The sequence below is a fragment of the Miscanthus floridulus genome, chromosome 18 (assembly GCF_019320115.1).
Source record: "Miscanthus floridulus cultivar M001 chromosome 18, ASM1932011v1, whole genome shotgun sequence".
NCBI classification, from domain to species: domain Eukaryota; kingdom Viridiplantae; phylum Streptophyta; class Magnoliopsida; order Poales; family Poaceae; genus Miscanthus; species Miscanthus floridulus.
In genome coordinates this window covers 62,330,746-62,352,570 of record NC_089597.1, presented here as the reverse complement: position 1 = coordinate 62,352,570, position 21,825 = coordinate 62,330,746, and the positions used below count along the sequence as shown (strand labels likewise).

The following is a 21,825-nucleotide window of genomic DNA, read 5'->3' as shown; positions in this document are numbered from 1 at the left end:
AATTTTTACTTGGAGTAATATATGTTAATCTTGCATGGAATGAATTAGATTTATATGTTTTACATATAAACAATTGCGTATTGCCTATCTCAACAAATTTTGCATTAATTTTATCTACAAAGAAGCCTCAATTAACTATGAAGGTTATAATTCTTTGTGCACTAGTACCATGTAGGTAGAAAGGAAACTGAATTTCTAGAAGCACATGAATAATTGGACTATACTAGCATATTAACTTATCATAGAAGGATCAATTTAGTCAAGAAATAATATAATCCATAAACTAAGTATTTAATACCTCAACCCAGAAACTTGAAGTTTAAGTCATACCCTGAATATGTTGTTGTACACTGAATAGTGCACTTGATATGTGAATTTCATGTCAGAACCAATGAATACAAGAAGTATGATTGAATTCTATGGAACATTAGAAATGATTATTCATAGATGATGCATGTAGCATATTATTACTTGAAGTAACTATGGCATGAAAAGGGGGAGGAATTTTGGGTAAAGGCATAAGAAAATATGGGTAATATATATTTAATAGGCATAGCCTTACTAAATCTATCTTTAAGTGCATGTATTAGGACTTGAAGTCGTAGTCACATCCCTTCTAGCCGAGTTAACTTTCTCTACATTGCACTAAATGCAAGCAAGCTTATAGCTTTGTATTTTGTTGTTATCTATTACGTTGGATTGAATACCAACATTCCACATTACACATGAATGCGTATCACTTTGATTGTGCTCTCGTCGAGCTGCAACTATCTCCACTCATGCATGAATATTAGCATATCAGCTATATTTGTAGCTAGTAGCTACCTTGCACTCCCCTCATAATTACATTGGCTAGCTAGTACGCTATGTCTATAGTTCCCGTTGAACTAAGAAATATCTTGCTTTCAATAGATCGCATGTATAAGCAATAAATTGGCCTAGGGCCAAGTAGCCTAAGATCTTGGGGAGTTGCTTAAATTGAAATTGGCTAAATGGAGAAGTGACCCAATTGAATGGGATGGATTATAATGGAAATTGAGTTGATAGATAAAACACTTATGATGATTTGGGATTTATGAAGAAAAGACATTTGGAAAATTTTGCATTAATGGCAATTATAAAATTCTAGAAGAAATTTCATGTGTTTTTTAATGTTGTGTATTTTATACATTTGAAGTATATGGTACATTTTTTATGTATGAGTAATTGGATCAATTTTTATGGCTAAATTATGAAGAAGCTAGACAATGAAATAGTTTTTCAAACTATGATATGTGTGCAAATCAGAGGGAGAACAACCCTGAGTTTATAGGAATGCTAAACATTCTTAAGTGCACTTTATGTATTGTAGCTCGCTGCATTTAATGAATACTAGCCCCGTGCTTAAATATGTGCGTGAATATTTCCCATAAAATTTTATCATAGCATACATGAATGAGCCTATTTGATTATTTTTAAAACCATGATAGGGGATATCTTTTGAAGTATGCTATTAAAGATCTAATATTAGCATTAGGGGCGAGAAAGACTATTTTGAATGCCAAATATTATTTCCACAGAAGGAAAATGATCTAAAAAAATATTTCTCAAAGCTTGAAGCAGAAACAATATCACACACTAAATCAAACAATAGTTTGACTAATGCTCTTGTGAAGCATGAAGCGGAGCATATGCTAGATATTTTTGAAAAAATAAAAGGAGTAACATGAACTTATAAACCAGAAGTTGTGTTTACTAGTAGTAAACTAAATATTATATACTACGAAGCTAAAATCTATGGAAACACCTGTGGATTCTAGTTTAATGTATACTTGTCAAATGAAACAAGAACAAACTCTTCTATTCTAATAAAGAGAACACCTCATGAAGAGGATCATCATGAAGATGAAATCCAAACACACTAGGCGCGTAGATTATTAGTGTTGGGTATGTAGAACAACAAATCATCTCTTATTTGGGAAATGACAAAGAGATAGAATAATCTCACATTGTGAGAATGTTGGGAGAAAATAATAGTTGTTGACAACGCTACCTCTATAATTGCAAATGTTTCTCTTATGAGAACCCAGATCTAGAAACAAAGTCCATGGCAAAGTCGCTTGTAGTGATTATATTGGGTCAATGAAGGAAGCAATTGAGGTTGAATCTCCTACTAGAAAGAAATAAATGTTCTGCTATATCTCTAGCAAATAAAATGAATGAATATAAAATATGCAGTTAGTAAGTGGATTATGAAAATCCATATAGTTCCTAAAGAATAGAAATTGCAACATATTGAAATGAAATCTCATACTAAGTATTAAGAAGAATATATTCCTGAATGAATATTGAAGTCTTAAGAAAAGCATGTCCTAGAAGAAAAAGAGTCATTGAACGACTTTGTAGTAAATAACACTATTTTATTATGTATATCACATAATAATCTCTCATGTAGTAGAGAATATATCTCATAGAAGAGAAATGTTATTCGCTAAGAATTAGAACATCCTTGAAGGAACTAATCTATGAAGAATTTACTAGTTGATTCTTAAATAAACACCATTAATCCCTAAAGTGAATACGACCCGAGAGAAAGCAAATGAAGAATCATAAACACCATGGAGGTGTCATATAAACACTTAGAAAGTGCATATTGAAAAGCTAGCGTTAAAGTGATGATATCCTCTAAATACCGTAGAAGGTATAAGAATAATGATGATTTTGGCAATTGAATTATCCCCTAAATGCCAAATGAAAGACTGAATTTATTATTTAATGGTATACTAAAAATCCTGAAGATTTGTAGAATATATAGTTTGAAAATCTACTGAGGAAGAATTATAGGTATTCAAACTCTAAGTATAAGTTTGATACACTATCTAGAAGATATCGAATATTGTAAACTATTTACCCCCATAATCCTCTGAAAGGATTTATTATCCTGAATAATAAATTTTATTTGTTTTGCACAACTAATAAGTGATCATTTATGCATGAAGCATATTGCTCTTGTTTACTCATATTATAATTCATAGAAGAATTGCAAGCTAATATTTTGAAAGATATAGTATTGTGGTACTACATACCATTATTAAGCACACATTTATGAAAAAGTGTGGTTTGAACAATGATGTTCAAAGGATTGCTTTATGAGGGGAGCAATTTGTTTGAATCTACCTTGAAGGTAATTAAACCACTAGAATTATCAAGATCAAGTAGATCATATTTGCTAAAAATGTTGAAGTTTATGTATTTATCATGAAGATAAATATCTATTCATGAAGAATAGAATATCCTGAAGAATACATGACCAAGAAGTTTAAATGTTGTACTCTTTTTTCCTAAGTGAGTTTTTACTTGAAGGTTTCTCACATAAGGTTTTTAATGACAAACATGTGCAATCCAATTAACGAATGTGATGTACTCTTTTATCTAAAAACCATTGTTTCTCACTAGGTTTTTTGATAGAGTTTTTAATGCGGCATGTGCATATCATGGTAATCGCCCAAGGGGGAGTGTTATAAAACATACGGACTCTATCCTAGAAAGAAAGGAGAAGGAGAAATCCTAATCCTAGTCCGTTTGTATGTGGGCTCTTACTAAAACTCTTAGACCTTAGCAGAACTATATATACGTGGGACCTCTATGTTGTAATTACCAATATTCAGAGAAATAAAGAATAGTCTCCCTATCTCTTTTTTTCTATGTGTTCATCTACTATGTTGATCATGAGAGACGGAGAGGGAAAGGTCCTAACAATTGGCAACATGTTTTATAACATTTCCCACCTTTGCCCTATGCCATCTCTACCAACTCTAGACGGAACCACTTGAGCTGGTATTGTTGAAACAATAAAATGAGTGCCCTCTAATTCCACCTTACTATAATCTCTAAAAGGCTGGAACAAATTGGGCAAAAACATAGGGGCTCACAAATAGAGATGGAAAAAAATAAGGATGAAGCCTCTCCCCATAGTCAATTAGATGAGAAGTGGGCCAAGCCAATTAGATCAAATAGCTACTGCAAGCAAAGAATCCCCACAATATACCATAGATACTGTACTCGTAACTTAGAGCAACTCCACTAATAACCGAAAAATAAGGGTATTTTTTTATTTGGGTACTTCTCTTATTTGTTGGTGTCCTATTTTCTAGACTAGACTCTAGAAGTAATGTCTAAATTAGGTCCCTTACTTTTTGTTTGTCTTTTTTTCTTGTTCCCTTTGATCAAATGCTTCAACATTTCAAGTGTAAATTCAACAACTGAAATTCAAATTCAACCAATCAAATTCAAAAGACATCATAGGCAATGGATTTTGCTTAGTAGCAATTGCAAATCAAAAGTCATAGTTGATCATTGCATGGTCCAATTACCTTAGATGAAAATAGTAGTTCATCATTGTGCAACCCAAATGCCTTAATCAAAACCAGAATTAAACTTCAATGCACATGCTAATGTCCTCAAAGCCTATCAAGTTTCATCATTTTTTATAGAGATCGGCATCAACATGTGCTCACATTCCAATCTCATCACATCAGGGAGGACTAGACACACTAGTAGAAATCTACACATCGATCTATGACGCAAATCTTAATGGCAAATTAAAAAATGTCATAGAAGATCGATTTCTATGACGAATTTTTTTGATTCCTCATCAATCATTGGTGATGGTGCTCTGGCCCTTTGATGAAATCAGATATCGTCACAAAAATTCGTCATTGAACATCATGAGGTTTTGTCATAGATCACACGCGCAATTGTTCCTACTCATTTGTGACGACCTGCTTTAGAACTATGATGACTAGTACTTCATCATTAAACAAATTACCCATCTATGCCGAATGGTTTTTGAAAGTTGGCATCCTATTTATGGAAGAAGACATGGGGTACCTGGAACGCATTCTTGCCTTTTTGGCAGACTAGTAGGTCTAGCTAGGGCAGTAGGAAAAGAAGGCATTGGGGAGTTTGAGCTTCAACAGGAAAGACCGCCAATAAACAACAACTAGATGTGGGCAAGGTGGAGGGAGGTTAGACCTCATGCAGACTCTAGGCATGTGGGGTGCCGAGGGAAGGAGGACCACAGGAGGGACTAGAGCCAGGGAGGGTGCCGAGGCAAGGGGGACCTTGGGTAGACCACCAGTGAAGATGCGCAAGCCATTGAGGGCATCCTCCCTTTGGTTTGCAATCCATAGTCCGGTCCTAGAGTTCAATCTGTGCACCTCAATCCACTGAGAAAAGTGTGGGAGGAGGTGTGGGGAAGGTGGGGTGGTGGGAGATCAAGTTTGTCCACTGGGGGCAAGGGAGGCAGTGGCCAGTGGCTAGATTTGAGTGTGGCAGTGGTGGGCATTGAGGAAGCCAAATGGCACAAATAGAAAAATAAGGGTCGTGTGGAGATGCCAAAAATGAGGGATGGAGAGGTGGATTGTAGGGCAGCTCTTAATTTTATGTACCCGAGTAGGAGGCCTACTAGAGTACTTTTTTGCACTCTAGCGACCACAAGTAGATTAGGTATCCAAGTTAGGGCCTGCTGGAGTTCAATGGGCTATTTTGGCCAAATGACACGATTGACCATAAATGTGATCATCTAGATGAACAATAGACATTTAATCTCAATGTATCTAAATTTCACCACTATACAATAACTTGGCATAGGATTCTAATGTGATTCCCAATATACCCATTATCAGGAACTATAACTTTATTATTCTAATTTAGATAAACATAGGAATAATGAATGTAAACAACATGCAGTAACAAGAGCCTAAACTCATGTAGAAATTTAACAAGAGCCTGTACACATCTAGAAATTTTGCCTATTCGTATACTAGTGTAATTAGATGTTCATTCATCATCAATTCCACAACTAACTCAATATAACTACAACTTGAATCACAAAATAGTCATAATGAACACAAACTAAATTATCATCAAATAGCAATTCATCATTTCAAAATAACTTAAATAAAAAACATTAGGAAATATTAATAATCATAATCATACATCATAATTAATGGTCTTAATAGTTCATCATAACTAAATAAATTAACCATTATATTCAACATAAGTTAGTAACTACAGCTTGCCATTATCTCACAGGCAGTTTAAAGGGAATTCGTTCATAAGAGCCTGTGCCTTCCCCTGTATGCCGGCTAAAAGGGAAGTGCTATGCTAATCTATGGTTTTAATTGGGTCCAGTCTCGTTGGGTCCGATCACCCCTTCTATAGGAGCCCATGCCTTCCCTTGTATACCAAGAAGGCGATGGGGTTACAAAGAGAATGGTTTCTCCTAGGGTTTCTTGACCTAGGCTTTGGTCTTCTTCTTCCTCTTGCACTGCCGATTTTCCTTTGTCTTGTAGCTGGTGGCCAACAAAACTGCAACCACTCCTTGACGCCATTGCTGCAGCCTAGTGTTGACCACCAAGTGTTGTCTACTACAGCATCGCCTTCCCTGGGTGATCCTTCTCCTGGCTTATTTGGCACACCAAGCTTCTCCTCCTGGCCGGAGGGGCTGCCAAGCGGGCCTAGAGCTCCCCACTTCTTAGGCTTGGGGGAGTGGCTTGTCCTGACACGTCATGCCTCCGTGACCCTAATGATGGAGTGGCCAACAAGGCCTCGCGACTATGGAACGGGATGGTGTTGTGGTCCTTCTACGCTTGTTAGGCTCTAGGCGTCTATCAAATTCTAGAGCTGGCTTCCACCTTCACCCAGGCCGAACGTTAACCCTGAGCCAAGGTTGGGACGACTATGGGGCTTTGGGGTTGGCGCTGTCCTAGGTTGGGAATCCCTGCACCCTGGCCGAGCCCCCAAGTAATGGGTGGCTCGTGTGGTGACTAGGTGTCTCGGCCTTGTCTTTCGACCGCTAAGGCCTTCTCGAGAGCTAGCCTTTAGAGGCCCATCAAGCCATCCGTAGATGGCCCTAATTGTATGCGTGAGCATACAATCTGGGTATAGCCCCCGAGCCCCTAGATGATTTGAAGGATTAGTCAGGGGGTTAACTGGACTATTATGCCCTTAATTGGGGGTTTAACATATCCCTATGTTAGACTATCGTCACCTTTCTTCAATGAGATCTAGAACATGTCACGAGACCAGTCTCCCTGGATTCCTTGAGCAAGTATGATCACCTTTACATGTAGGACCCATGTGTAGGTGAGTCTTTTCCTTCTACTATTTCCCTTTCTTCTTCAATGAGATCTAGAACATGTCACAAGACCAGCCTTCATGGATTCCTCAGGCCACCCCATGCCAACACTTGAGGATGATGACGGGGAGAACAACAAGATCACCACTAACGCCCCCACCCTCACAGCAACATGGGAACTCCAGCAAGCCGTCTGGGGGGTGCCATTCGCGACCCATCCACACCTTCTTCACTGTTAATGACTACTAAAGGTGCGTCTGATTCTCTCTTTGGCCCGACTCGATAGCTTGGTCTAGCATGGTAGTAGGTGCAGGGTGAACCACCTTGAGGAAGATGATAGGGCTGTTGTGGGTTGATTCTAGCTAGTGGGAGGCTTCCTTACGATCTCTAATGGATGACATTGGCAGCCAGTGTTAGGTGAGTGGTGCGGAAATCCGGAGCGCAGGGAAAGGGGATGGGTTGCTCTCCCCTTTCTTTGTGGCAGAGGTTTTTCTCAATTGAGAAAATTTAGGGAATGGGGATTGTAAACATGGCATACTAGAGCTAATTTTTTCTATCCAATCTCTTTTATTTCTGGTTATAGGGAAAGGATATTAAATTTTCTCAATCTGGTGGAATTACTTTAACACACAGTGCCATATACTTTTCCAGTACAGTGCTTAGATCTTCGATGAAAGAAGCCACCTTAGCTTGCCACCACTGCATGATTGCATTAGAGGGGCAAATCTTGGATAAAGAGGGGCCAATGAGCGCCAAGGAAATCCAGATGATCACAGTGGTGATGACACTGCTCACTCATAGAGTATTATTCAATAAAAAGAAGAGAGAATGATAAGCTAGATTTATATGAAGAGATTAGCTCGCACACTTTTTTACGATTCATGTGTCTATGCTTACATATTTTTGTATACTAATATATTAATTTACTCTATTTAAAAAAATCATATGAAATAGCAAGTTAAATCGATCGTTAATGGTGCCCTTGGTTGGACTTGGATCTTCATAGGTAACTGGAACTAGAAATAAATTCAATGTCAATTGGCCTTAAAAGAAGTCTAGTCTTGTTTCTATTTAAAAAAAAACAAAGTTATGCTTCGGCAAAACAGGCTTCCAAGAAAGCCCCTTCTTTGTAAACAGTCATGTGCCTATACGGTCTACATTCACTAGTCTTGGTATGCATTGTGCATGGTGTAGATAGCTCTTTTGACTCTGAGACGCCATTATTACCGTTGGAACAATCCAGATGGGTGCTTTTTATAGTAGTGTTGCCATGGTTAAAAATTTCTCGTGAAAAATAGTTGTGCCGCGTGGACAGTCTAGTAATGGCTTGGACTGAGCGCCAGCTCTATGTATGTACGTATGTGGTTTAAGGGATTAAGATGTGGCTGGAACGTTCAGAGAGAACCCTATTTTTTCAGGAACTTTCAGAGAAAAATTATCTTGGGCTAGCCCCTATAGGCCTATATGTATATTACATATTTGCATCACACAAAGCTAAAGCATTCTCTAGTGAAAACCGGTAGCAATCATACGAACTGTCCAAACTAACAGTGACGCGCAAAAGCCACAGTGGCCATGGTCAACCTACCGGCAATGCTGCGGAGAACATGCATCTTTCGTAACGTTCACGTACGTTACGCCACGACCAGATGCCGCCACCCAAGAATTCCTGCTCATCCACAGGTACATACATTATCATACACAGCTAGCCCAAATCATTGGCAACTCACATGGGGTCTTATTCCCCTCGATGTATATATCTATCTATACCCTATCTCGATTACATATATATAAATAACTGGCAACGGATAGGATAATTGCCTTCATTCTGTCTTCTCTAGCTTAGTGTAGATACGAACCATGTTGCATACGGTCGACGCGGCCATGAACTGGCCTTCATCTGCACCAACTATCTCTCCATATCTTTGTATTGGCCTTCTCACTTGGAGCCAAGCGTCAACACCTCAATTCAAGTAAATGCATGTCTTATTTTTATACGGTGGCGATTATGTTGTGATGGCAGTTAGCACATGGCTTGTGTACGCAGGAACAGGTTGTCACACGCCACGGCATACGCAACTCCAGGTAACTATAGGTTAGCAACACATCTATAAATACTTGGTGTCCGAAGGCATGTCCATCATCCACATTCCTGCCTTGATTACTTGCAAAACATTCGTGCTTGATCTACACCATAGAACTATCTGAGAGCCATTAATTATCAATATTTGTGGTCGAAGCAGGTTTCATGGCGATTAAGCCTTTTGTAATTATGCTGCTGCCTGTTGCCCTCCTGCTGGTCACAGGTAGCTCACCGGTGGTGGCTCAGCTTGAGGTCGGCTACTACAGCAAGACATGCCCGAACGTCGAGGCGATCGTCCGCACGGAGATGGAGAAGATCATCTCTGCTGCACCCAGCCTTGCTGGCCCGCTCCTCAGGCTTCATTTCCACGACTGCTTCGTCAGGGTAATTTCGTTACACCTTGTCAACCATGGCGTCACAAACGTCGTATCCGCCAGCTTGTCGTAGTATGTATATACTTGTGTCATATATCGTATGTATCCAGCATTGATTAACGTTTGCACTGATCGCCATAGAACTGACAGAAAACTATACTATGCTCGCATCATCACAAAATTGTAGGGCTGTGATGCCTCTGTCCTGCTCAACTCCACCGAGGGCAACCTGGCAGAGAGGGACGCCAAGCCGAACAAGAGCCTCCGGGGATTTAGTTCCGTGGAGAGGGTGAAGGCCAAGCTCGAGGCCGCCTGCCCCAGCACCGTTTCCTGTGCCGACATCCTCACACTCATGGCCCGCGACGCCGTCGTGCTTGCCAAGGGCCCCTTCTGGCCAGTCGCACTAGGCAGGAGAGACGGCCGCGTCTCCAGCGCAACAGAGGCGGCCGACCAGCTGCCTCCAGCTTACGGGGACATCCCACTGCTCACCAAGATTTTCGCTTCCAAAGGCCTCGACGTGAAGGACCTCGCCGTCCTCTCCGGCGCCCACACCCTTGGCACGGCGCACTGCCCGTCCTACGCCGACCGGCTCTACAACTTCAGCAGCGCGTACAACTCGGACCCATCCCTCGACAGCGAGTACGCGGACAGGCTGAGGACGCGCTGCAAGAGCGTCGACGACAAGGCCATGCTTTCTGAGATGGACCCTGGCAGCTACAAGACCTTCGACACCAGCTACTACCATCACGTCGCCAAGCGGAGGGGGCTCTTCCAGTCCGATGCCGCGCTCCTCGCGGACGCTACCACTAGGGAGTACGTCCAGCGCATTGCCACCGGCAAGTTTGACGACGTGTTCTTTAAGGACTTCAGCGAGTCCATGATCAAGATGGGCAACGTCGCCGTGCTCACCGGTGCAGTGGGGGAGATCAGGAAGAAATGCTACATCGTCAACTAAAGTATATATTATCAGCTCGCTAAATCATTGATTTTTTTAATAAGCTTAACTCCATAAGATGATAGGGCGCATGTCTGTCTGTTGTTCCTCTATGTAATGTATTAATTATATTGCTGTAAATTCATTCTTTCTCTGTACGATAATGTCAATGGTGGCAGATAAACTGGAGCGCACATTATATATTTCATATACACTTGTGACATAAGTACACATATATGTACTGGAAAACAAAAAAATTAACAATCTAGAAAATTCATATAAAATAACATATGAACAAAATGCACCATAGGTCCATTACATTTTCGTCCTGTGTCACTTAGGTCCAACACCTTTCTAAATGCAGGTTTGAGTCCTTAAACTTTTTTTAAACTTAGGGTAATTCTCATTGCACAATCTGGGATGTTGACAAGTGCTCCTCCCCTTCAGTACTACCCACACCTAGGGATGAAAACGGTACGGATATTTTCCGACCGTATTCGAAACCAAATCCGTTTAGAGGGTTGAGATCTGTCCGTATCCGAGTCCGGATATCAACATCCGATACCGTATCCGTATCCAAATACTCAAATCGTATATTTATGATGTCGATATCCAATCGTATCCTATCCGACATAGTTGACACTATCCGTATTCGAATCCGAATCCGGACAGAAATACGAAAACAAATGTAATATCAGTAATATCCGTCCGTATCCGATCCGTTTTCATCCCTACCCACACCTACAACAGCAAGGACATGAGCTGCCTTGTTACAATTTCTCAGGACAATAATGCACTCAAAACTAACAAAGCTAGTAGATGCTATGAACTGTAAAGTAATCTGCTGCTCCCTCGCCTGTACGTGCGGCAGGGGCAGGCGTTGAAAGGGCTCCCCTGCTGCTGCACTATAGCCGTGGCAGGGGTAGGCGCCGAAAGGCTCCCCTGCTGCACTGTAGCCACAGCAAGGGTAGGCACCAAAGTCAGCCCTGCTGTCACATCTAGTCACAGTAGCAGCATGGCAGCCTGTCATGTCTATGTACTAGGATTAGATAGGTAGAGTTGTATATATAGCTTCCCACTATAACTCAGTAAAGTTTAGCGAGTTCAATTTTGTCATCTCCTCTACAGAGCTCTGGCCAACGCTGGTGCTTGCGCAGTATGTGTGCGCTATGTTCTCCCTCCCTTCTTCTACCTCCAGCCGTAGTGTGTGTGGTCGGCAACGACGGTGAGCGGTCGGTTCACCCGTGTCGGAGATCTCTGGACCAACTAGTGGTATCAGAGCCGTACAAGCGCCGTCGCCGAACTAACCGCTGACGATGACAGACGGTTTGGAGATGGGCGACAGCAGCGGCGCTACGGTGGCTACCCAACCACGACAGGAGGTCGTCGTGCGTATGGTGCGGGAGGTCTGAGTCACACCAACTATGACGAGTGGGCGGTGACCATAAAGGTCAAGCTTAGAGCCCGACGACTCTGGAATGCCAATGACAAGGGCACCGACAACAAAGAAGACGACATGTCAGCAATGGAAGCTATCCTCGCTGTTGTGTTAGCGGAGTACAGGGAGCCGTTGGGGGCGAAGAACTCTGCTAAGGAGGCGTGGGAAGCCATTACAGCGATGCGCGTCGGCTTCGACCGTGCAAAGAAGGCGACGGCCCAGCTGCTGAAGCAGAAGTATGCCACCCTCAAGTTCAAGGATGTCACTCATCAGCAAGCTGAGGAGCCACAGCGTCACCATCGACGAAGAAGAGGCGGTCTCCAAGTACCTCCACTCCGTACCGGTGAAGTACATCCAGATCGCTCTCTCCATAGAGATGATGCTGGACTTGTCCACCCTCACCATTGAGGATGTGACAGGCCATCTACGGGTGATGGATGAACACATGGAGCAGGCCACAGCAACGACAGACATTGGCAAGATGTTGTTCATAGAGGAGGAGTGGGCTGCCTGGAAGAAGTCCGAGGAAGCCTCCTCTAGCCACGGTGGCGATGGCAAGCGCTGCGGCAAGGCTTATTTTAAGAAGAAGAAGAAGAAGAAGAAGAAGAAGAAGAAGAAGAAGGTCAATCCCAACGCCTGTCGGCGCTGTAGGAAGACGGGCCATTGGGCAAAGGAGTGCTCAAATCAAAAGCAGAAGAAGAAGGTTGAGGCTCATTTAGCGCAGGCTGATGAGGATGATGAGACCACTCTCCTGATGGCGACGTTCTGTACACTGCATGATGTTGAGGCCAAGGAGAAGGGAGAGGTAATGGTAGTGAAAGGGCACGACAAGGCTCTGAAGGCTGTCAACCTCGATGAACCGCGTGCCCAAGTCTACCTCGGACATGTGGGCGGCAAATAGGAGCAGCGGTGGTACCTGGACTCCGATGCCAGCAACCACATGACGGGCTCCAAAGAAGCCTTCTCCGAGCTCGACGGTAACGTGACTAGCACGGTGATGTTCGGTGACGGCTGAAGGGTGGCGATCCGAGGGCGTGGCACCATCATCTTTAGGTACCAGAACGGTGAGCACCGCACGCTGACGGATGTGTACAACATCCAGCAGCTGTGTTCAAGCATCGGGCAACTAGACAAGCGTGGATGCGAGGTACTGATCGAGTGCAGGATCCTAAAGATTCAAGATCGGGAGCGGCGTCTTCTCGAGAAGGTAAAACACTCACATAATCAATTGTACCTGCTCGACTTGAAGGTGGAGCAGCCAGTGTGCCTGGCAGCACGGCACGCCGAGGAGCCATGGCTGTGGCATGCCCAATTCGGCAATCTCAACTTCGACGCGCTCGGTCGGCTAGAGAAGATGGTCCGAGGGCTGCCCCACATCAAGCACGCAGGCGAGCTGTGTGACAGTTACCTGGCCGGGAAGCAGAGGAGGTTGTCGTTCCCAAAGGCGACCAAGTATCATGTGCGTGGACGCTCTCGAGCTCGTCCACGGTGATCTCTGTGGGCCAATCACGCCAGCCACAAACGGTGGTCGGCGGTACTTCCTCTTGCTTGTGGATGATTGCAGTCGTTATATGTGCCTACAACTCTTGATGAGCAAGGACGAGGTGGCGGAGGCGATCAAGAAGTTCAAGGCACGCGCGGAGGCGAAGAGTGGCAAGAAGCTACGCATGCTGGGGACTGATCGCGGCGGCGAATTCACTTCGGTGGAGTTAGCTGCGTACTGCGCGGATCAGGGTGTGGTGCGACACCACACCACGGCGTACTCGCCACAGCAGAATGGCGTGGTGGAGCAACGGAACCAGACGGTGGTCGGCATGGCTCGATCTATGATGAAGGCCAAGAGCATGCCGCCAAGGTTCTAGGGTGAGGCGGTGACCACGGCGGTGTTCATCCTCAACCGCGCGCCCACCAAGGGCCTAAAGGGCAATACACCATTCAAAGCTTTGTATGGGCGCAAGCTGAGCATGTTCTTCCTCCGGACACTTGGCTGCATCGGCCATGTTAGGAAGACAAAGTCGATCCTCACCAAGCTGGAGGACAGGAGCACACCGATGGTGCTCCTGGGCTACGAGGAAGGTACCAAGGCATACTGGCTCTACGACCCACACGGAGGCAAGGTGGTTGTCTCGCGCGACATTGTGTTCAACGAGAAAATGGCCTGGGACTAGGACAGTCTGAGCATAGGGGCAGCTGGCAGCTTCACTAGCACCTTCATCGTCGAGCACTTGGTCATCCACGGTGGTGGAGACATCGGAGAGGAGGTGCCGACCACTCCAGCAATAGAGCCGAGCACTCTTGGGGCGGTGCCGAGCACTACGGGAGGGGTGTCGAGCACTCCAGGAGTGGTGTCGAGTGGTCTTGCAGTGGTGCAGACCACTCCAGAATGGGTGCCAAACGCTCTCGTAGCAGAGCCGAGAGGTCCTCCAGTGGTGGCGACCACTCCAAGACTAGTGCCAAGCACTCCTGTAGTGGTGCCAACCACTCCAGGAGTGGTGACGAGCAGTCCAGGAGTAGTGTCGAGCACTGCAGCCCGGGTGCCGAGCACTCCAAGTGATGTGCCGACCACTCCGGTGGAACAGGGACTCCATGGACACCGATCGAGTTCTCCTCACCTCCAGGTGACATAACTGAGTTCGTGGATGCCTTCCACGATGGTGAGGAGGTGCGGTTCCACAGGCTGGATGACATCGTCGGTGGCACAGGGTCCTCAGGCCTGACGGGTCGGCTATTCAATGACCTAGAGCTGCTTCTCGTCAGTGCAGAGGAACCACCCACGTTCATGCTGGCCAAGCGCGATGCAAATTGGTGACGGGCGATGCTGGAGGAGATGAAGGCGATCGAGGAAAATGAGACTTAGGAGCTCATTGATCCACCTCCAAGATGCTGTCTGATCGGCCTAAAGTGGGTGTACAAAGTCAAGAAGGAGGAGCGTGGCGCCATTGTCAAGCACAAGGTGCGCCTCGTCGCCCAAGGCTTTGTCCAGCGTGAGGGCATCGACTTCGAGGAAGTCTTTGTGCCGGTAGCACGCATGGAGTCTATCCAGCTGTTGCTGGCCTTGGCAGCAGCGAACGACTGGCGCGTTCATCACCTAAACATAAAATCAGCCTTTCTCAATGGCAAGCTTGCGGAGACAGTCTTCGTCAGGCAATCTCTGGGTTTCGCCATCAAGGGAGCGAAACATAGGGTGCTTTGACTGCGCAAGGCGCTCTACGGGCTACGGCAGGCCCCGTGAGCGTGGAATGCCAAGCTTAAAGCCACGCTGGGCGAGCTTGGGTTCACGTAGTGCGCAACCGAGCACGCGCTCTACACGTGGCGACGGAGGAAGGAGGAGCTCATCGCCGGTGTGTATGATGATGACTTGATCGTCGCCGGCGCGCGTGCGGAGGACATCAACAACTTCAAGCACGAGATGGTGGCTCATTTTCGAATGAGCGATCTCTGCGTGGTCTCCTGCTACCTCAACATCGTGGTGAGATAGGGGAAGGAGGCGCTCATGCTCAGTCAGAGCGCGTGTGCCTCAAAGCTGTTGGAGCGGAGCGGCATGGCTAAGTGCAAGCCGTGCGTGACTCCGATGGAGGAGCGGCTAAAGCTGACGAAGGCCAGTACCGCGGCGGAGGTAGATGTAACACTCTACCAGAGCATTGTTGGTGGTCTGCGCTACCTAGTCCACACTAGCCTGGACATTGCGTTCACCGTGGGCTACGCCAGCTGCTTAATGGAGGATCCCCAAGAGGATCACTAGGCCGTGGTGAAGCAGCTACTGCACTACGTCAAAGGGACGGCGGATCAAGTGATCGTCTTCCCCAAGACTGACGGAAGTGGGCTGCAACTCACTCTGTTCAGCGATATAGACATGACGGGGGACATCGACGGACGCCGGAGCACCTCTGGCGTGCTCGTCTTCCTCAGGTCGGCTCCAATCTCATGGCTGTCGCTGAAACAGAAGGTGGTGGCGCTATCCACGTGCGAGGCAAAGTACGTGGCGGCGGCCACAGCATCGTGCCAAGCTGTGTGGTTGCGCCTGCTGCTGGGCGAGCTGACCGGTGTGGAAGCTCACCCACCAGCACTGATGGTGGACAACCAGCCCGCCACCGCCCTCGCGAAGAATCGGGTTCTCTATGACTGGAGCATGCACATCGACGTCAAGTTCCACTTTCTCAGGGACTGTGTCGATGGAGAATAGATCGTCATCGAGTTTGTCGAAACTGGTCGGCAACTCGCGGACGTCCTCACCAAGCCGCTCGGCCGTCTTCGGTTCACGGAGCTGAAGACGATGATCGGTATGGTGGAGGTTCTAGGGTTAGCAGCAGGATTAAGGGAATAATTGTAAAGTAATCTGCTGCTCACTCGCCTGTACGTGCGGTAGGGGCAGACGCCAAAAGTGCTCCCCTGCTGCTGCACTGTAGCTATGACAGGGGCATGCACTAATAGGCGCCCCTGCCGCACTCTAGCCACAGCAGGGGCAGGCGCCAAAGTCAGTCCTGCTGTCACATCTAGTCACTGTAGTAGTATGACAGCCTGCATGTCTGTGTACTAGGATTAGATAGTTGTACATGTTGCTTTCCACTACAACTTAGTAAAGTTGAGCGAGTTCAGTTTTGCCATCTCCTCTGTAGAGCTCCGGCCAACGCTGGTGCTTGTGTTGTATGTGTGCGCTCTGTTCTCCCTCTCTTCTTCTATCTCCATCCACAGTGTGTGTGGTCGGTAATGACGGTGAGCGATTGGCTCACCGGTGCCGGAGATCTCGGGACCGGCATGAACTTCAGTTCCTGGACAATGCCACCAGCCACTGACAAATCAATTTCTTCAGTTGACAACGCTTGTTTAACTTTCAGCGCATCAGTCTCCAAGATCAGCCGGCCAATCCCCAAATTACATGCAGCTTGGACACCCTGCAGACATGCAATCGCTTCAGCCTGGAATGCATTCAGCAAGAGATTTACACGCCCCCATCCACTTAGCACAACATCTCCATCACTGTCCCTGATCAAAAAGCCCCACCCACCGCACTTTCTTTCTGGGATGAAAGAAGCATCGCAAATTCGCAATTCAGTTTCAGATGTCCCTCCGGTGGCCTGGCCCAGCGCTGTACCCTTTGCACATGCGCTCTTTGCAGCGTTTGAGGAGGATCACCCATCTCCCCAACATAGATTTTGATAGCTCTCGCCACAATCTCTGTTGGATGCCTGCGTCCCTCCTCTCGGACAAGGTTTCTTTCAGACCAAATGAACCAGAGTAATGAACATGAGTTGCCGCCTGTCCTCCTTTGCCTTCATTATCTGGTCAATCACATCACGAGCTGTACCGAGGCCGCACAGACTCGCCCATTCCTTCCCTAGCTTCAGTTCCCTCCAAATTTGCTTGGCCAGTTTGCACTTTAGGAAAAGATGAGCACCACCTTCATCCAGTCTATTACAAACCGGGCATTTGGTTTCAACACTATACCACAACCCAGATTCAGCGTCGCCCGGTGGGTCGTTATAAGCCGTTTCAACGACCTACGGCCGGTCGTTATAAATCTATAATGGGCCATTGATTCTGGCGTCATTATAAATCTTTAACAACCGACCGTCAAACGCTATGCAATAGATATAGACCAACTGTCTGACGCTTATTATAAATTTATAGTGACACACTATCTTTTGACATATATTTATAGCGACCAACTATCTAAGCTAGGCTTACAAAAAAATTAACCATATCCATTTATTTATATTTTAACCATACAATCAACATTAATCATGTCAGACATTAAGCCACACACACATGAAACACATAAATTGGAACAAAGCTCACAATTGTCATTGAAACCATCAACGTTTGTACTTGTACAATTTTTCACACGAAATACAAAGACAATAACCAAGCTAGCTCACTGAACTACCTACTCAATTAAGACGTCGGCCTGTACAGCTCACAACTCATATGTTTTGCTCGCACAACAAAATCTTTTGTCACTAGGAAATCATGAACAAAAATAGCCACCATGAGCACCTTGATCCTCTTGCTGCAATTTAGAGATAGCCTCATCAAACACTTGCAAAGAGCCAAAGAATACTTGATCAGGAATAAAACTCACATGTGCAAAGGTGTTGTCTTTGAAGACCAGGTTTTTAAGCTTCTATAGAACAACTGTTATTTATTTGAAGATTGTCAACTTATTTGAAAGAAAGACAGGAGCATATTGAGAGCCTAGATAGTCCAGTACACTATCAAGTATGCACACTTGTTACTTAATTATAGGCATCTTCACCTATATGTGTAACAGAACTCACCTCTACTGTTAGTAGAAAAAGAGACTCCACTTGTCGTTGCATTCATAGGATATGAAAAATTCCATAGCAATATATGAAAAACTCCCTCTAAGCTTTATGAATCTTCCTTGGGGCTAGAGATAGGCCTACACGAGATGAGATGAACATAACAGCATAGCACTTAGTAAAGTGTTTGCACTAGATCTCTCCAAAATGATTGATGAATGAATAGATCGATGAAAATATTCACCTGAACAGTCGTTTGTCAAAGCGAATCTGCAACAAAGACTATTCCATGGGGATGATCATATCAAATAACTAGCAACCTACTGATAAAATAACTATCAAAACCATGTAGTTATGCCAGCAAGATATGACACTATCCAAAACCTGTCAGCCACTTGGCGATGTTCCTAGACAGGTAACTGTGCCACGCATGCTTTTATGCTTCAACATATCCATCTGAATCAAGTAAAGAAAGTAAGAAAACAATGTAAAGGCACACATGCTTTTATGTTTCAGTCAGAACTGGAAACACATTTTAATATTTCAGCGCCTGTTTGTCTATAATCTGTCAAGGAAATGCAGTCAGTTACCTGGTAGAGTTTGTGTTGTGGGGGAGATAGCACAGGCTTCTGATTGTAGGTCTGCACAAGCTTCCTCTCTGCTGTGCTGAGCTGCAGGGTTTGCCAACCAGCCAGGATTTTCACCCTCTCTATGTAGGGCACAGTGCTATCTGCTAGGAATCACTTCACCTTTTGCATTTCCTCATTCTTATAAGCCTCTCCATAACTAGTCAGTCAGAAACTTTGCCTACGGATGTGTTTTATCTATACAAGAGAAATCTATTGAGCTTACATTCTTAATGGTGAAGGGCAGGACTGGTGCAGTGGTCAGAGCTGTCTCACTAAGTCACCAGGTCACGGGTTCGAAGCAGCCTCTCCGCAGATTTTGAGGGGGAGGCTTACCTCAGTTTTTCCTTCCCCAGACCCCACTCATGTGAGAGCCTCTGGCACTGGGTCTGCCCTTTTTTTACATTCTTAATGGTATGTACATGAACCACTAGTGCAGAGGAACTATTACTACTACTACTCCAATGAGTGAGGTGGAAAGCCATCAAATTCATTGAGAAGACAAGACATTTTTCTCATCATTTAATTTTAAAGCTCTAGGACTCTCACAAAAATCACAATAGGGTAGATGAAACAAAAAGTTGCGCCCTATGTTTTCTACTCTCCTGTGTTTTCTAGTCGACACTGAAAGAAGGTGCCGGCATGAACAAATCAGTAACAAAAGAAGACCATGATCGACTGATCAACTGCACGAGACTACTGCACACTGAGTAGTTCACCAAAATACAAGCAGCAGCCTACAACCACAGCATTAGACATTGTGCACACTAATCAAGCTCTGACACTTTGTCTACTAGGTTTTCATATTTCGTGTGAACAGAACCACCAAAAGCCTTAGGTTGCCCTCAACCACTCCAAAAAAAAATAGGTCTTTTCATCCAAGCATACAACATAGAACACACAAAAACAGATGAGGGATCAATTACCTTGGATCTGACGGAGTTGACGACACACTCGTAGAAGATGCGGACGCGGAGGCGCAGGGTGGTATAGTGGATATGGATCTAAACACGCCTTAGCCATCTCCGCCACGATCAGACCACGCTCCACGCTGCCGTCGTGCCCTCTCCACTGCACGCCGCCGCCGCTCCTTTTCCACATACTGTGCACTGCTGCTGCCATTCGCCCTACGACTCCTCCTCACTCCTCACAGATCCGGCGGAGCGAGAGAGAGCCAGGACTAAAGCTATCTCCAACAACAACACATAAAATACAAGTCACATTCGTACTTTGGGTAGTGCTACAAGCAAAAGGTTCAATACATATTCGGCATCTTCTCCAACAACAAAACCCAAAAGAGAATCCTTTTTGCAAATGGGTTTCTAGGAGAGAGGATACCCATATTTAGGTTGTGTCTCTCAGGCAACCCAAAATAGGTCAACCGTATAGGTACTCTGTTGGAGGCTGATTTTGGGTCTCTCACTACCATTTTGGGTTTGGGTCTCCTTATTGGAGACAGTCTAAGAGATGGAGAGATCGATAGCCCGGTGGATCTAGGAGCACGTGGCATCATGTCGGGGGACGGAGTGGATGCCGCCGGGTCGAGGACGGAGCACGCGGTGCCGGGCTGGTGAGGGAGACACATGCCGCCACATTGGAGAGGAGGATTGGCCGGAGCGCAGAGGAGATGTAGGAGCGGGAAAGATCTGGGGTGGGAGAGAGGGGCGGCGGAGCGGCCGGCGGTGTGACTGGCATCTCCCGAGCGGAGGCCGCGATGGGGCAGCGCGGGCGTCGATCAGCAGTGAGGGAGATGTGCCAGGGTTAGTCCGTGAGGGAGATGGGCTTTGTGTTAGCGGGCTGAGATTTTTTTTTCTGACAGGTGGGGTCCACCAAAAATTTAGGGGCCAAATGGGCCAGCTGAGGGCACGGTTGCCCAATGCATGTGTTGCGACTGATAGTTGGTCGCAAAAAATATGATATAATGACGGACAATCGAACGCTAAAGCGAAATAACAATAATGACGGACTGTCTATTGCAAAAACGAGATAACGACGGACTGAACGTTACTAATCTTTAACGTCTAACCTTCCAACGTTATTTTCGTACTTTTAACGACCCCCAAGTGACGTTAATTTTGGGTTGTGGTGTAGTGTAAGTTTCATTCCCCTCCGTGCTAAGTTTTTCCTCAACGGGTGACTGTTATGTGCAAAACGCCATATAAAGTGTTTCACCTTGTTTGGACATTTGGACTTCCAGATCTTCTCCAAGAATTGATCGGGTTCTAGTGTGCTTCCCCCAGCGCGCTTCCTTTATCATTCTTATGCAGGCAGATCATCTCGACAGATTTTGGAGGTGCTCTTGACACTTAATAAACTATGATCATCATAGTGCCAAGCAAGAATATTATATCACCCTTCATGCACTGACAATGCCAATATAATCTCTGCATCCTCCTCCCAAAAGATATCTCTGACCAGTTCAACATCCCAAGAGCCGGTCCCAGGGTCTATCAGATCAGCAACATTTGTTAGGACGCTACCCCCTCTAGGGGTAATCGGTCTTCTCAATATCCCTCTAGGGATCCATGGATCAGACCATATCTTGATATTTCTGCCATCTCCAATTCTCCATATAACTCCCAGCTTCATCACCTCTAAACCCCTCAAAATTCTTCTCCAAGTGTATGATATCTGGATAATATTTAGCCTTCAGAATTTTAGCACAAAGTGACTCCGGTTTATCCCATAATCTCCAGCACTGTTTGGCTAACATAGCAAAATTAAATGCATGTATGTCCCGGAATCCTAGCCCCCCTTCTTTCTTTGGTTTTTGGAGCATGTCTCTACTTAACCAGTGGATCTTGAGCTTTCCCTCCTACGCATTCCACCAGTACCGGCAAATCATCTTACTAATCTAATCACATAGTAATGGGGATGGAGTTCTCGATCTTCCATCATGTTCAAGATAAACAACGATTTGGTCGGAGAGCGACACACTGATTCGGCTTCAGATCACAAAGACCGGAATCTTGCAACCTTAGCACCACATC

At 45.3% G+C, this 21,825-nt stretch overlaps 1 protein-coding gene across 1 annotated transcript; it reads left to right on the top strand.

The window, feature by feature from the left end:
- The first annotated feature begins 9,368 nt into the window (after nucleotides 1-9,368).
- Nucleotides 9,369-10,532, top strand: LOC136522427 (peroxidase 1-like). Its single transcript, XM_066516248.1, has 2 exons — nucleotides 9,369-9,587; nucleotides 9,765-10,532. The coding sequence occupies exons 1-2, from the start codon at nucleotides 9,369-9,371 to the stop codon at nucleotides 10,530-10,532; spliced, it is 987 nt and encodes a 328-aa protein (XP_066372345.1).
- Nucleotides 10,533-21,825: the final 11,293 nt, after the last annotated feature.

Coding starts and splice junctions, on each gene's coding strand:
- LOC136522427 (XM_066516248.1), top strand. CDS start 9,369: ATGGCGATTAAGCCTTTTGTAATTATGCTGCTGCCTGTTGCCCTCCTG. Junction 9,588..9,764: donor TCCACGACTGCTTCGTCAGG/GTAATTTCGTTA, acceptor ACAAAATTGTAG/GGCTGTGATGCCTCTGTCCT.